The 16,535-nt window shown below is 41.3% G+C and overlaps 1 protein-coding gene across 1 annotated transcript; it reads right to left on the bottom strand.

Moving 5' to 3' along the window:
• Nucleotides 1-4,030: 4,030 nt before the first annotated feature.
• SMIM20 (small integral membrane protein 20) lies at nt 4,031-15,596 on the bottom strand. The gene is made up of 3 exons (XM_016154800.2): nt 15,389-15,596; nt 5,426-5,482; nt 4,031-4,677 (listed from the first exon to the last, which is right to left on the bottom strand). The coding sequence occupies exons 1-3, from the start codon at nt 15,495-15,497 to the stop codon at nt 4,640-4,642; spliced, it is 204 nt and encodes a 67-aa protein (XP_016010286.1). The 5' UTR covers nt 15,498-15,596; the 3' UTR covers nt 4,031-4,639.
• Nucleotides 15,597-16,535: the final 939 nt, after the last annotated feature.

Raw genomic sequence — 16,535 nt, 5'->3', positions numbered from 1 at the left:
TTGGTAAGTTTAGCTTTGCTGACTCCTCAGCCTTGTCACTCACTGTGTCTGAATCCCATTCTTCAAAGCTCTGTTCAAATGTCAGCTACTCCATCAATGATAATCATTATCAGCTATCATTAATAATAATCAGCTCTCTCATTAATCGGGCCCCTGCCACGGTCCAGATGCTTGCTAGGCACCTTACATATGGTATTCCTAACTTCCCCCAAAACTCTGCAGCGTAAACTTTTTTTCTTTTAAAGCCAATCTTACACCTTTTTAAACACTTTATTGAAGTTATGACATACATTTAGAAAATTACGCAAATTTGTGAGGTTCAATGAGTACTCAATACATCCATGTAACCTGCACCCAGATCAAAAAACAGAATTGATGAGCACATTGAAGACCCCTGCACCTCTTCCAGTTAGTGCCCCCCAACACACACCCTACCCCACACCCTTTTCTTAAGAGTACCCACTTTCCTGACTGCTGTCTGGTTTAGTTTACCGTTTTTATTCTTTAAATGGAATCTTAAGAGCATCACTCTTGCAACTGGCTTTGCTCATTCAGCATCTTTTGGGAGATTCATTGCACTGCTCATTCTCATTGCTGTATCATATTCAATCCTGCGACATATCACAGTTCACTTATTCATTGCGCCATTGATGGCGTTTGGCTGGTTTCCACGGCTGTTGTTAAAAATCTGATACATGTCTTCCGATGAACTTATGGACGCATTTCTGCTAAATAAATAACTAGAACTGCAAGACGAAGGTTTACACATGTCCAGTGTCAGTAGATACTCTGAACCTTTTTAAAGGTACTGTTAATATTCCATATTATTTTAATCTTATTTGTAAATTTGCTTCCTTTCCCTTATTAGATTTTTTTTTTCAGTTGAATATTGTTTATGTCCTCCCTCATTTTAAAACGAGGGGTCTAACATACAATGTAAGATGGAAAACTGAAGTAAGAGAGCAGAAAAGAAAATGAAGATCAGGGGCAAAAAGGATGCAGTGAATACAATAGCTCAAATACGTTCCGCAAGGTCTTAGGTACTTTTTAACAAGCTGGACAACAAACGAGCTTCCTATTAGCTAATACGAAGAGAGAAATAAGTGACACAAATCAATGTTTGCAGGATAAAAGTACTAGCTGTTCAGCAATGTGGCTATTTCTGGTTCTGAGATTTTTAAAATGTCAACATGAACCTTCCTTAAAAAGATATTGTTTGACATTGAAAATAAAGGATCCAACAAATTCATTTCAGTAATAAGAAATGTTTCTCACCTCTCCTTATAATCTCTGCAATACGGGCATGCACAGTCCCCTACCAGCAACTCCCTCAGGCAACTAATGTAACCAGATACACAATTTTCAAAGGTCTGACTAAATCCAAGGTTTGCGGAGGGAAACTAGACCCTTAAGTGTGATCCAGAAACCTCTAGGGGTCTCTGAGACCTTTCAGGGGCTCGGCACTGTCAAAACTGTTTCTACCAGACTGCAAAAGCTTTTTTGCCTTTTTATTCTCACCAGAGGTCATGTGACATGTGATATAGCAATACATCGAATGTAGAATGTAGCTATATTCTATTTGGCTGGGCATTAAAGAAAATTTCAAATTATTTGTCTTGAAAAATACAAAATACAAAAAAGTGTCATATTAACCTAATGGGGCGGTTATTGGAAATCTTAAACAATTTAATATTAAATTAAAAAAAATTTCTAATGTAGTATCTATAGATATAATCCCATAAAGAGAAACACTTTGGAGTTATCAAATATTTTTAAGTATTAAAGGGTCCTAAGACTAAAAATTTGGAGAACCATAGGTCTGGAGGAAGATTTCGCCAAAAGGTTGTTGTTGGTCACTAGTCTCAGAAAATAATCCATGAAAAGTGTTCTGTGATCAAATACATTTGGGAAAAGTTGTGCTTCTCTTGGTCATCATCAAAGTAGAAGCAAATAAACTTAATTAGCTCTAACTCTGTTTCCTAAATGCGTTTGACTAAGATCCCTTCATTGAGTGCTCTCCTCGGCATCCTGGCGCACACCGGGAACGGATGGACTGCAGGAATGTCAGTCAGTCCTCATAAGCAGCATCCTTTACAACCCGGCTCTTGTCAAGAGTGGGCAGCAGTGTCTGATGTGACACCTCTGACATGAAGAGTGATCCTTCTATAAACGTCAAGGCAGCTGAGCAGAACAGAGGGCCCCTTTATCTCTGCAAAGAGGTGAACCAAGGGCACGGTCAAGGCCGGGACAAAGTTCCCACTCCCGAGACTAAACTGAGAATTCCGTCTGACGAAGACGCAATTGAGGCCCCAAAGTTCTCCTCTATGACAGTGAGACACAGTCCTTTCGGCCTGGATACCTTCCAAAGCAGATGGTACATGCACTTGCCTCAGTCATAGAGAAATCTCAATTAAGCACCCACGGAACGTCTGACTTTAAGTTACGCAACTTCCTGGTGTCCTCTCCAAGGAAAATAGTGGTCAAATATACCCAAAATGAGTCAATATCTTTTATTGGGTTGTTAACTGTAAGTCAATTAAATGTTAGGAAATGACTACCAAAAATAATGACTTTGGTTTTGGAACAATCTTATTTCTTTTCGATAGTAATGACATAATTGTGCCAGTTGTCTATTAGCAAACTCCCAGTTCACAATAATAAAACTGTGTTATCAGGCAGCCCATCTTTAAAGAGAGACTAGTTTCTAGACAAGTAAAAGGTAAAGGAGTTCATCACCACCAAAACAGTATTATAAGAAATGTTAAAGAGACTTAAAGCTTTAAGAAAAAGATAAAAAATATGAATGATAAAATAACTACCTATCAATAATTACTTTAACTGTTAATGGATTAAAAGCTCTAATCTAAAGACATAGGGTGCTTGAATGGACAAGAAAACAAGACCCTCACATATGTTGCCTGCAAGAGACTCACTTCAGATCAAAAGACATACACAAACTGAAAGTAAAGAGATGGAAAAAGACATTTTATGAAAATGGAAACAACAAAAAAGCTGAAAAAGCAATACTCACACGAGACAAAATAGACTTTAAAGCGAAGGCTGTAATAAGAGCCAAAGCACCCAGTAATTCCACTTCTGGATATTTATCTGAAGAAACCCAAAACACTAATTTGAAGACATATGCATCCATATGTTCACTGCAGCATTAATTACAAGAGACAAGATATGGCTGCAACCTAAGTGCCCATCAATAGGTGAACGGATAAAGAAGAGGTGATATATATACACAATGGAATATTATTCAGCCATAAAAAGAATAAAACCTGGCCATCTGCAACAACATGGGTGGACCTATAGGGTACTATGCTAAGTGAAATAAGGCAAACAGAAAAAGACAAATACCGTATGATCTAACTAATACATGGAACTTAAAAAAACAAAATAAATACACAAAACATAAACAAATTCACGAATACAGAGAACCTTTTGATAGTTACCAGATGTAGGGGGGAGGGGAGTTGGGACAGGATTAAGAAGTACAAATTGGTTACAAAACAGTCATGGGGATGCAAAGTACAGGATGGAGTATAGTCAATAATATTGTCATAACTATGTAGGTGTCAGACTTATCAGCGTGATCACTTCATAAGTTACCTAAGTATCTACACTATGTTGTACACCTGAAACTAATATAATATCGTATGTCAACTGTAATTGAAAAAAAAATTAAAAAAAAAAATAGAGACTACAGTAATATGCAAAGCACTCTGGGAGAGCTAGAACTGAAAGACATGTCTCGTCAAAAGCAGACTCTAGTAAGGGGCCAGACAAAGCGCTAGAGAGAAATGAGTATTGTTACGTACACCTTTGCAGCACCTGGTGAGGCACCTGGTAGAGAATCACATTCAATAAATATTTGTCTTAACAAATTTGCTATTTATCTTTAAAATTTTTACAAACTGACCAACACTACACAGTCAATTATCTAGTCAAATATAATCTAGTCAAATAGTACTTCTTGGTATAATTTAATGAGTCTATAAGAAAGGATTTGCAAAAAAAATTACACTGTTGTGGAAACAAATCATTTTAATATACACATCTTCACTTGTTCATCCAACACGATTTCATCTATGCACACATTCCCATTTAGTTTGACTTGCTTCATATTTATTTATTTTCCAACACACAGCAACCTTTGACAAGATAGCACAGCTGAATTGATTATTTGTAAAAAGTTTGATCAACTTTAACATTTTCAAAGAGCCCTATGAAGCTGCTCCGCATGGTGGTTTTTCACTGCAATTTCCTATATGGAAGGTGGCAAAATAAACCAGGATCTTCCCAAGTCTCCTGGTTGCTAATATTCATCTCACAGCACAGTTAGGTAAGCAGTAGAGACTGAATAATAAGTAAGTCTTCTCCAAACACATCTGAGTGAGACAGCTTCATTTTCAGAAAGTATACCAAATCATGATAACCTTCCTAATAGTGCAATCTGTTCAGGGTACTTTTGATCCTTAAGAAAAGAAAAATTAATCCTTGTACACAGTACTCTTATTTGTGGCATTAGAGTTTTCTTCTCCAGCCTTCATTCTATAGAGGTGATTTATTGGACTTGCTGCAGTTAGGAGCATGAAGATGTCTACTTTCATAATCAGAATTGGTGACAGCCTTCTCATTTCCTGCCAAATGGATCAGACCACACTTTTAACCCTATAGAAAAAAAAACATGAATAAAAATAGAATTCATTTTTAAACTTCCTACCACTTCCCTGAACCTCCAACAAACAAAACGACATCAGAATTGAGTTGTGCAGTTGACATGCAGCATGAGACAGTGCGAGCTGCCGGAACCCTGGAATGGAACGAATGGCTGCGAAGCCATGGCAGACTTTTAAATGGCTCAGAAATTGCCCCACCACAGGAAGACATGTATCTGGCTCAGTTAAAAACTAACTAAATAAAAAAGAATGTTGCCACGGATTACAGGAGTGCGGAAAAAGCTGGAAACCGCTCATTCTCAGCCAACTTGGATCACCTCAAAGTAACTAACCATCCAGCCATAAAGGGAACTTCTGAGCTTTTGTGTAAAGCAGAATCTGCATCAATTAAAGCAGCTCACAAGTAAACAGTATTTTCCCATGAGTGCAGTGTTCAAAAGCGTGCTTAGTAAATAAGTCTGAAAAACAGCTATTTACGCTTCATATTTAACTGCACACATTACATTTTTATGCCCACTTATCAAATGAAAAAAAAGAAATGTGCAAACTTGCAAAAAATATTCTGAAGTGAAATATTAAATTTTGGGGTGGCACCTATGAAAAAGCAACTGCTGTAAATAAATAGCACAATCACAGTCTAGCTTCTAAACTGAAACGCTCTCTTCCTATTGCAAAGCGAACACGCAACCCCCCACAACACAACAGTACAACCGGGACTTTGTTTAGACTGTTACGTTTACCTGGTGGCTGCACATCTGCTTGAACAATACCAGCTCGATTTACTGCTTGTTCCTTCTCTGAGAAACATAACAGAAAAACGACTCTTTAGCAAGGGGGGAGGGCAGTGGTGGCAGAAATCTTTGTATTTACAGCACACAATGACAGGAGACAATTAGGAACTCATGCATATGACTGCTATTAAATTCAGAGACGGCATTACTCAAAGCTTTAAGGTTATGGAACTTGGGTCCCGTAGCCAAAGGACTGGATATCTTCAGTAAAGGAAAGCTGTACTTCAAAAGAAAAGTTCCCAACTAAAATCTTTTCTCTGTGTGCTCAGCATTTCTGGAAAGGCAACGACACAACAGAAAAAGAACAATTTTGAAAGAACTGGTGGGCGTGATATGATGAGGGGAAGGCTGCTGAACTGAAGGAACAAGTACAATTAACAAGAAAACAATATAGTTTATATGTCTAAAACGTACTCCATTGAAGGACTAGGCCCAGAGCTAAATATGCTATGTTTTTCATAGGAAATAGAGCAGAAAATTAATCTTTGGGTGGGTGGCTTTGGTTTGGGTAATTGAAGCTTCGCTAATTGATTGCAGGTGCGGTGCCAATTAAAAAGCACGTTTCAGCTACAGCAGCTTGGCGGATCTCTTTGGAGATGTCCAACAGGCGAGGGCCAAGAGAAATTGGGCATTTTATGTCTGTGGGCTTCAAGCACACTGACACATCTTTCTAAGTGGTTGAGAATAAACCCAAGGTCTGTGAAAACAAAGACTTATTATTTTAAGTATCCTGACAAACAAATGGCAGCTTTTCAGGAGAAGGACTTGGAGCCAAAGGATGTTTACTACTAAATTATGGTAATTAAATGTTGTAATCAGACCTTTGTTTTAATCGGCTGACAGTGTTTCTTTAAATTCACATTTAGCTCTTATTTAATATTAGGCTGTTTTATTTATTCTGGCCTCTGGATTCTCATAAAGTTACACAAGCATATAGGTACAAGAAATAGGGTTTTGCCAAACTGAATATTCACTAAATTTGCTTCTCCAGCAAAGTGACAGAAAGTCAATCCTAAGTGACCTACCTGATAGTTTTATCAATGCTAAGTTTTGCTTTGGCAAATAAAACATTGAGCTATGGGGATTATGTGCATCTTGATATCCAATTCTGAGTCAGAAGACAGAGCATAATGAAGCCCATTACAGGCGATGGCCCGCTGGTTTCAGTGGGCCTCTGTAAACAGCAGCAGGTGAATGGCAACCAAGGCACTCTGGGCCAAGATATGCCAAGACTTATTCCACCTAGAATGGATGATAATGGAGCCTCTAGGGCATCAGACTTTCTAAAATAACTCAACACAAAAGGTGGTCTATTTCCTAAGAAGGTAAAGTCCTAGAGGACTGAGCCCTACCACACTGTCGACATGAAAGTCTCAAAGTACGGACATGTCTCAAACATGCTCTTAGGAAATGCCAGTTATTAAAAGGCTGCACTGTCATTAATCGTGCTGAGAACAAAAGATATAATTTCTCACACCTAAAAGGTGCATTCTCCAGTATTACGGAAGAGATGAGTTTTTAAAAAACAACCGATGGTCAGACAGCATTTCAGATCCACAGATTTCAGAAGATCAGACATCCTGCTATGTAGAACACATTCTCTGAGAGGCAGGTACTGCAAAGCCAAAGAAGCTGGCAGGCTGCCAAACATCAAAGGAAGTTGACTTTTTGTGACACCAAATGTCTAATTGTGTTTGAACCTCTTATCATGCAATGGGGAATCAAGTGAAGAGAAAGGAATCCCCGTCTTCACACTTTCTTGCTAATTGCTAATGAGGTTGGAGAGAGGCTGAGGATTTATTTTAAATAGACCATAATCTCTTTATAATCCCTGTCTTTATGCAACTACTTTTTTTTATTTGGGGGGGGGGGTTGGACAGGAAATTTAAACTGATTTGCTGAACCAGTTCCTACCAAGTGATAACCGGTATTAGCATCCTATCTACAGCCCCTGGTTCTTTAATCCATTAATGTTTTATAAATGTTCTAAGGCCAAAACGGTCTTATATAAATTCATGATGCGACACAAAGACACTATTTGTGAATGTGGAATATGCTAAAAGGAAAACAAACTGGTCTCTCAGGATGTAGCAAGTGCATCTTGATGAGGCTGACAGTTAGGTTTCTATTTTGTTATCATTAGGGAAATAGCAAATGTCTATAGACATCAGGAAAAGGACAATGCAGAAGTCAGGAGTTTAACTATGAACAAATCGGGGTGAGCTAATTATTGACTTTTCAGTAGTGAGCATGTTTCTGCCAGGAGCGAAAGGATTAAAACACAAATATGCAACACTGGGCCTGGAGCTTTGCAATGCAGGTTCGAAAAGTCCCCATGCCCCGGTCTCAGCAAGCCCAACTCTGCCCCCTGGTGCTGAGGCGGTGGTTTGATTTGTAGTTTTAATCTCTAGTCAAAGGGCCAAGGTAGATTATTAACCGTAATGCATTGCAGACTGGCAAATTTTTTGTATGGTAGCAAAATAATCCACCTAATACTATTAAGGCTTTGAAAATGAAAACGTATCTTTATATCTAATGTCCACATTGTCCAGGTGTAAAATATGACTTAAGGACTCCGACTCCTATCTCCTCCTGCCAATAAACAGTTAAAATAAAAGCAGTTCACAATCTAAGTGGACAAACGGCAATATTTAAATACAGACTATATATTAGATAATAGCACTGTTTCAATATCAAATTTCCTGGATTGGATAACTGGATTGTGATTGTGTAAGCGAATGTCCTTGTTCTCAGAAAATACAGGCTGAAGTGCTCAGGAATGAAAGCTCACAACGTCTTCACCTTACTCTCAAATGTCCAGCGAAACAATAGTGATAATTCTAGGATACATACATAATCATGGATGTACGTATGTATGTACAGATATGTTATATTTTACATATGGGAGAGTAAGCAAATGGAGCAAAATGTTAACTGGTAAATCTAGGTGAAGGATATACAAGGATTTATTGCTCAATTCTTAGGTCTTTTCTGTTGGTTTGCTTTTTCTTTTTTCTAATAACAAAAACACACGACTGCAAAAACAAGTACAAGGAAGTCCAACAACACTGCGACTGTTCCATGATGATTATTTCAAAGCAGCTTTTTTAAAGTAGCAAATACAAAATTTAAAAAATACTTCCCAGCACTCCCATGTGCTGCTGCTGCCTAGACACGTACATCATCATCTAGACGTACGCTGGGGTAACCCGGGACTGGGGTAACCACCGCATACGCACTGGTGGTGAGCGTGAACCAGGGGCTGAGGGGGCCCAATGGCATCTGGCTCCGCCCAATCCTAACACTTGTTACCTCACCAGACAGTCTAGTTGAATCCATTAGAAAGTGACTTTAGTCTATCCGTGCATCTCATTTGACTCCATCGTGAAAGGAATAAAAAGCATATTCTAAGCACCTGGCATTTAACAGGGGAACTGTCCTGGTGAGAATCAGTTCCACATCAAGTGACTTCTTGTGACCCTATTCTGACTCTGTACAATGTACTTTTAGTTGGGAGCAGCAAGGTGCAGCAAAAGACACAACTGAGAGGTAGAACCGAGGTTCTCACGGCCCTTCCATGTAACGTTTCATTTTGCTATTAAATACTGTTTGCCATCAGGTGAGACAGGGTATCATGAAGCAGCAGACAAGGTGCAGAGTCTACCTTGGGGTCTAGTGTCCACCCAGCAATTAACATGCTAAATGACCTCGGACAAGTCACCTAAATGAGAAGACTTAATGAGCACCGGGTTTCTGGCAAAACTATGATTTTTATGCTTCTGCACATGTAATTAAAGTTAAAAATGAACAGGATCACAAAAAATGATCTTTTATTCAGTCTCATTTCATGGGTTGGCCTAAAATGCATGCTGTTTTTTAAAGGCCATATTCAGGATCACTGTCTAGCTCTGAGATATAAAGACAGATTAGGCTTCAAGTTATAGCATCTGTATTCATCCCTGAATGCCGGCTCTTCAGGCAAGCCACACTGTGCCCACAGGGTGAGAGCTAAAAGCAACTTCTGGGATTCCCTCCAGAAGCACAATGGTCCCCATACTTCTAGTTTGGGATCACTGATCACCAATGCCAATTGCCATCTCCCTAGTGCTCATTTCAGCAGCAAGGTATATCATGTGTAGAATTGACCTTATATTTCACATAAGGCTGAGTAATTCTGGCTGAGTTAGTGAAAGGGCTGAAGACCATACTGAATGTCAACATGAAATCCAATCACGTAGTCTTGTGATAGTAGCTTGCCTGCTTTTAAAGCATGGAAGATCTCCTTGGCTTTATTTTACCAAAGCAGCCTTCCTCCTCTTTTCTGCTGCCTTGTGACTTATCCCAGCAGAGGTCCTAGAACCGACCTGTCCCCATACTCTGCACACCCAGGCTGACTAGCATCAGTCAGGCTGGTCCAGCTGAATGGCCCATAATGACTCTACACTTGAGCCCTACATGGCCTCAGCTCTGTTCTTGCCAGCCACTGGTTCTCCTTCTCAAGGACTGAGTGTCTGCCCCACTCCTGCAAGAACTGCGGGCTTCTCCTAGGTCTCCCCAGAATCTTGGGCAATACAAATATATGAGGGATAGTCAGAAGAGGGTGACCCAACAAGAGACTAAGAGAAGTGACGAAAGGCAGGAGCAAAAAAGCAAAGCTCGGACTGGCAGGGAGGGTGGTCACAGAAGGCCAGAGAAGAGAGGGCTTCAGGTAGGGAGAGGCTGGCCAGTGGTTGTGCCTCTCACTCATAGATGACCTGACCTCATGCTTTACAAAGAAAAGAGAAGTCATCACCTAGAAGTGCCCACAACTTCCCAACATCCACCCTAATGTAGCTACGTCTGTACCGACCCTTCCTCCTGAGCTGGCGGAAGGTGTCCTGCCTTCTGTCCAAGGCTCTCTTCTCCATCTGAGCTCAAGGTCTCACATCACCTCCCACTCTGTGGATTGTCTTCTCTCTCTGGCATCTTTTCTGTTCAGAGACTCTCTTGCTCTCCCATCTCTCCTAGCCAAAACTAAAACAAAACTTCCTCTAGACCCTTTGACCTGCTGCAAATACACTGTCATTCTCCTCCCCATATAGCCAAACATCTTTAGTCACTTTAATACACTATTTACTCTTCGATCCGCAGCAATCTGCTTTCTACCTACTACAAAACTGCCAAAAATGTTCTTAACAAAATGGCCTATCACCTTTACCTTTTTTTGGATCAATCTAATGGATATTTTCATTTCTTATCTTCCTCTCTCCAAGAAGCCTAACCCTGCTGACCACATCCCTAATGGGCTGTGTCTTCATGGGGCCCATGACTACAGTCACTTATGTTTTTAATCCTCTTGCTCTGGCCCCCCCCTTCTCCTGACTGCTTGCTCTTCAAATAGTGTTCATCAGCATTCTGGTCCTAGGCCAGTTTGTCTCTTTCAATCTCTGAATGCTGCCTGGGAGCCCTTACCTGCAATGACACTGATTCCCATTCAATGCTGATGACGGTGCATCTCTAGCTCCCGCTCAGATCAAAGATCTCAGCTCCAGACTGGCATATCCCATTGCCTATGGGAAATCTACAAAAGCACAGTCTGATACGTAAAAGTCAACACATTCCAAAATGAACTAGCTCATCCTCCCACCCCCAAAACCAATTCCTTCCTGTGTTTCTTAGTAAATGACCAGCATTACCATCTTCTCGGTTGCTGGAGCCAGAGAGTTGAGTGTTATTCTCCTTCCTTTCCCTCTCTTACCCTATAGCTAATCAGTCACAAATCCCTGTAGAATTTACTTCTTAAACACCTCCCAAATTCAATATGTCTTCCCAGTCCCATACCACCATTCTGGTTCAGGCTATAGTCACCTCTTCCTACTCCCCAGTCATATAACCTTACTCCCTACCCCCCAGTCCTTACTCTCCACAACTTAGTCCTATAAACATCACTCTGGTACAGGCTATTCACCTCTCCCTACTCTCCTGTGGCCAGAGGAAGTACAGTTTTCCTGTACCTGGCCTTCTTGCCTTCAGCTTTGACCTTTGCAGCATCTCTTTCCCATTACATGGAGATACCTATAAAGAGTGGCTCTCACCACCTCGTTCTCTGCATTAAAATACCTCAATGATCCTGCACAGCTGGACTCTGAGGACAGCAGAGGGCTACTGAAGTATTTTAATCAAGCGAGATGATAAAATTCAAAGAACAAATGGCCACGACAATAGACTTTTCAATGGCCACAGAAGACCTGGAGTTCTATATATTTTCTGACAAAAAGAATAAATTTTCCCAGTTACAAATTCTCACCAAAGAAATATTAACAGATGTATTTCAGAATGAAGAAAACTGAAACTAAAAAGGAATGAGATACAAGAAAGACTGCTGAGTAAAGAATGTAGGTAAAGAAACAATCGATGACTGTATGGAGCACTGTGATTTAGGGAGTAATAAACACCAGGTAGGACTGAAGTTACACATAAGACCTGTGGGACGGGACTAAAGCTTTCTAAGGTCTTTGTATATTTCATAAGAGGGTAAAGATATTGACTAAACAATAATCATAAAACAATAAATAAAATGTAAAACTTTCGAACTATGTGGTAGAGAAAGAGAAAAATAAAGAAACCTTAAAGGCAGAAGAGGAGAAAAAAAGGAAGTACAGAAATAGAATAATAAATAAAAAAGACAATAAGATGGAGAAAAACAAATGTAAATATATCAGTAATCATAATAAATGAAAATGAATTCAATCCAAAGGTTAAAAGAAATGATCAGATTAAAAAATCCATCTTAGGCTGGATATGAGGCTTAAGGACAATAAAGTCTGACTATAAGAGGATAGATACACCAGGAAAATACTAACCAAAAGAAAGTTGGTAAGTATAATAATATCAGATAAAACAGAGTGGAGGAGGAATATTTGAGACAAAGAAGACCCCTATATAATGATAATTAGAAACAATTCTCCATAATATTCTAGATTGTGTGCACCTAATAACATGGTCTCAAGATATTTAAATAACAGAATTAAGAAGCTTAATCTGTAATCAACATATATAGAACCTGTACCCAACAACCAGAGAATACATATCATTCCAATCCCATAGAAAACATTTGCAAAAATTGATTTGTACTAAACCACAAAGGAAACCTTCACCAATATCAAAGAATCAAAATCATATAGTCCACATTCTTTGACTACAGACACAAATGCGGTAGAAATCCGCAATAAAAAGTAACCAGAAAGATCACCACAGCTGCTGGTAGAGAATGGAGAGTCGCTGGGGCCTGGAGGAAGCATGGAGACCAGCTTGTGTCCAAGGAGTGGGCAGGGGAAGTGGACCTGACAAAGATGAAGTGAGATGAAGAGACGTGCTCTGTCTTGTCTGGTCGGTCATGTACACCCATCACCTGACACAGTGCCAGGTAGATAGTAACTACTAAAATCCAGGTTTAGAAAAAATAAAAAAGAAGCTAAATACGTGCTAGTCGAATGTGCTGAAATTAACTGATGCTTCATCCTCCCAGCTGTCCCCCACAGTCATGAACACCTCACCTGCCTGGACCCCGTTTCCTGCCACGCCAAGCAGCCCTAGGTCTGTCCACCTGCCCCAAATACCTTGTCTCACAGCTCTGCCCTTGTAGCTCCTTATTTTTCAAAATGTTTTGATGGAATGCCTAATAGAAGACGATCCTAGGTATTTCTGCACGTGTTCTCTCATTAAATATACCCCAAAACCTGTAAATTCGGTCCTATAAACTTTAACACTATAGAGAGGAAACAGACTGAGCTCAGTGAGGTTAAGTACTTAGCTTAAGGCCCTCATCTGCCTTACTCTCTTTTCTCACTCCTATAGAAAGGCAGTATGGTGCCATGGTATATAGCAATTAAAGGCACTGGTTCAAATCCCAGATATGTGACTCAGCCTTATGTAAGTTACTTAACTGTTACATATCTCGGTTTGTCCACATATAAAATGGGGGTGATGCTCACATAGCAGCTACTTCAAAGGGCTGCTATGAGAACTAAATGGTTAATATATATGAAATGCTTGGAAGAGTGCCAGAGATAATAAACTTCCAATAAATATTAGCTGTTTAGTATTATTTGTCTGTATAAAGAAATCAGTTATGACTCCCAGACAAGAGTTGGCCAAAGCAATTAAAACTGAACCAGAAAAGTAGACAGGCATAGACCACCTTGCAGTTAAAATACAAATATTGTGACCACACTCACTCAATGTTCACCTGATTTGTCTCTTTCAAGCCACTCAGACAACATAGATTCTAGAGACTCCCCTTAAGACTGCTGTTGGGATACAGGCACAAATCCACATCTGATCAAACCTGATCATCTGATTTAGATCAGGATTTCTTAACCTTGCCACCACCCATTCACATTTTAGGCTAGGTAATTCTTTATCATGGGAGGGTAGGGACTGTCCTGTGCTTGTAGAAAGTTTAATAGCATCCCTGACATCTATCCACTAGATGCCAGTAACATACACTACTTACCTCACCCCATTCCCAGTTATTACAAGCAAAAGTATCTCCAGATAGAACTAAATGTCGCCTGGGAGGCAAAATCATCTCCAGTTGAGAGCTACTGCTCTAGTCTTTGAAACTGAAATTTTTCTTGTGGGATCCAAAACAAAACCCTTTCTAGAGGCCATCACAATATAGCCAGGGGCAGGAATCCAATAAGGAAAGATGATGGAGATAAGGTTATGCAGGGCTTCATACTGCCCTATTTACTCCCCAGGCATAGTGCATAGGCTGGAAAGCAGAAAGCACAGAGGCCATTTCAATCTTGCCTGATGAAAAGTAGTTACAAGGAAATCTGAGTGTGTATTTAAAATGCTCTGCCTCCAGAAACCAAATGTTGTAGCATTTGTAATGGGCAGAAGCATTTACACGGAGCTTTCCCCTTCAAATCGCCAAGCTTTCAGCCTCCGCTAATATTCTCAAGGGGCAGGGTTGGCCCTCTTCCATCTTCAAGATGATTCAGGTTTCCTGGAGAACAAAATGAGCCTCTAATGCCTAATATTTTCTCCCTGACAGATGGTTTCAGATGTATCAAAGTGCTAATCCTTGCTGAGGTACAGGTCTCGAGGAAGGGAAATTTGGTTTTCAGAATGATAGGACTTGAATGATTAAGAAGGAAAATTACTCCCAGGGTATTCACCATTGTCATGTGAGCAACTAGCTTAAAATGAAGACAGCAGAAATCTGAAAAAAGATTTAAGAGAGGAAAAACTCAAAACCCAGGTTAACAGTTTAGGTTTGAAACATTTCCACCCACAGACGTCTCTGGGAGTGGAAATGAAAATACCAATAAAAACACCTTCAAGTTCAGGGTGATTAGGGTTCTATCTGCCTATCCCCAACATCACCATTACCAGCTTCAGTGTGTGGAAGCTCGGGAGACAGACGCCTGGGTTGGAATATCTGCCTTGCCACTCACCAGCTGTGTGACCTTGGGCATGTTATACAATCCCCCTGAGCCTCAGTTTCCTCGCCTGTAAAACGGGTAATAATACCTATCTCAAAGTGAGATTGTAGAAATTAAACGATCCAATGTGTGCCTAACCTGACACATGATAAGCGTTCAGTGAATGTTAACGCTAAGTATGAATTAGTATTTAGTGTTGACATACTATGTGCAGGCTGCTTTCATTACTACCTTTGAGTCTCACGGGAGGCTAGATGGTTTTATTGTAGATATAAGGGAAATATTTATAGATGAGGATGCTGAGGGTCCAAGAGATTGAGTCACTTGTCCACGGTCACAAAGGTACATACAGCAGAGAATCTGAATTCGAACCCAGGTCAGCCTGACTCCAGAGAAGATCTTTCCATGTCCCCACGTGGAAATGATTGGGGGTGGGGAGTTACTGGGGCTAGATCACCACGCTGGGTCAGAGGTCACTCACGGTACTCCTCCGGCCGCATTAGGGGCCTGAAGTAGATGGGGTAGAAAGCGGCGCCGATCAAGGAGATGAAGCCGCCAAAAATTAGCGCGGTCCGCAGGTTCCGGGACATGGTGCCCGCCAGGGATTGCCCTGGCCCGCCGAGAGCCCCGCACTCTCAGAATCGCAGCTCGCGCGGACCGGGCCGTAACCTCGCTGGGAAAAGGCGGAGCGGTTTTTACTTCCGGGCCTTGGGGGCGGGGATAAAGGGCGGTGGGGCGGAGTCAGCGGCGGGGACTGCGGAAAAGGTGGAACCGGGGCTGGGGGCGGGGCTGCGCGCGGTGGGGGCGGGGCCTCGGCCCCTCAGCACCTGCTCCCCTGCGCGCGCTCCTCGTTCCAGGTGGAGCTTTTGTTGTGCTGGCGTCCCGGGCTCCTGTTCCACCCGGTGTCCTGCTCTCTGCCTGGCTCCCACCTCAGCTGTTCCATCTACGACCCTACTGACCTCTTTTGCCATTCCTTTTACCAATCAAGCCTTCCCATGCTTTCCCCATTGATTTGATTTTAGCAACTGTCTACCACGAGCAGGATTCTCTGTGCGGCTCGCTGATTTAATCCCCACGTTAGTCAGCCCATTTTATAGGTGAAGGAATCCCAGCTAGCTCAGCTGCCCTGCTTTGGACAAGCCGCTTAGCTTCCCCAGGGGTAGTTTGAGGGGATTAGAGACAAAGGGGTAAATTGCCTGGCCCAGGATGGCCTGCAGGGGGATTCTGAAACCTGAGCCACAGGGGCTTCTGGACCAAAACTAGCCTGGGAGGAATACTGTCTCAACATCCAAGCTACAAGAAGACCGTTTCTGACTGAGTTTTTCCATCCCTCCTCTCTCCCTGGTCCCTTTGCTGGGGTTAGGAATGAGGGTGGGGGAGTTAAAGGATCAACACAGGGCAGAGAGCCAATGGCTAGTCCCACTCATGGGAGCTTGGGCTTCTGCTTTATTGGCTGGAATGGAAGGCCGCTGAGATCAGACATCTGCTTCCTCTTCCAATGACTGCCATCCTCCATCCTTCTAGGTGGGCTGTGCTGGCATATGACCTGCCCAGGGTATACGGAGCAGCTGAGACTAAGATTCCTTTGGCCTTCATCCCTTAATCCTTTTCGAGTGAGAATACCAGTA

Source organism: Rousettus aegyptiacus, unplaced genomic scaffold, assembly GCF_014176215.1.
Source record: "Rousettus aegyptiacus isolate mRouAeg1 unplaced genomic scaffold, mRouAeg1.p scaffold_m13_p_10, whole genome shotgun sequence".
Lineage (NCBI taxonomy): Eukaryota > Metazoa > Chordata > Mammalia > Chiroptera > Pteropodidae > Rousettus > Rousettus aegyptiacus.
The sequence above is the reverse complement of the archived record's forward strand: the minus strand, read 5'-3'. Positions and strand labels throughout refer to the sequence as shown.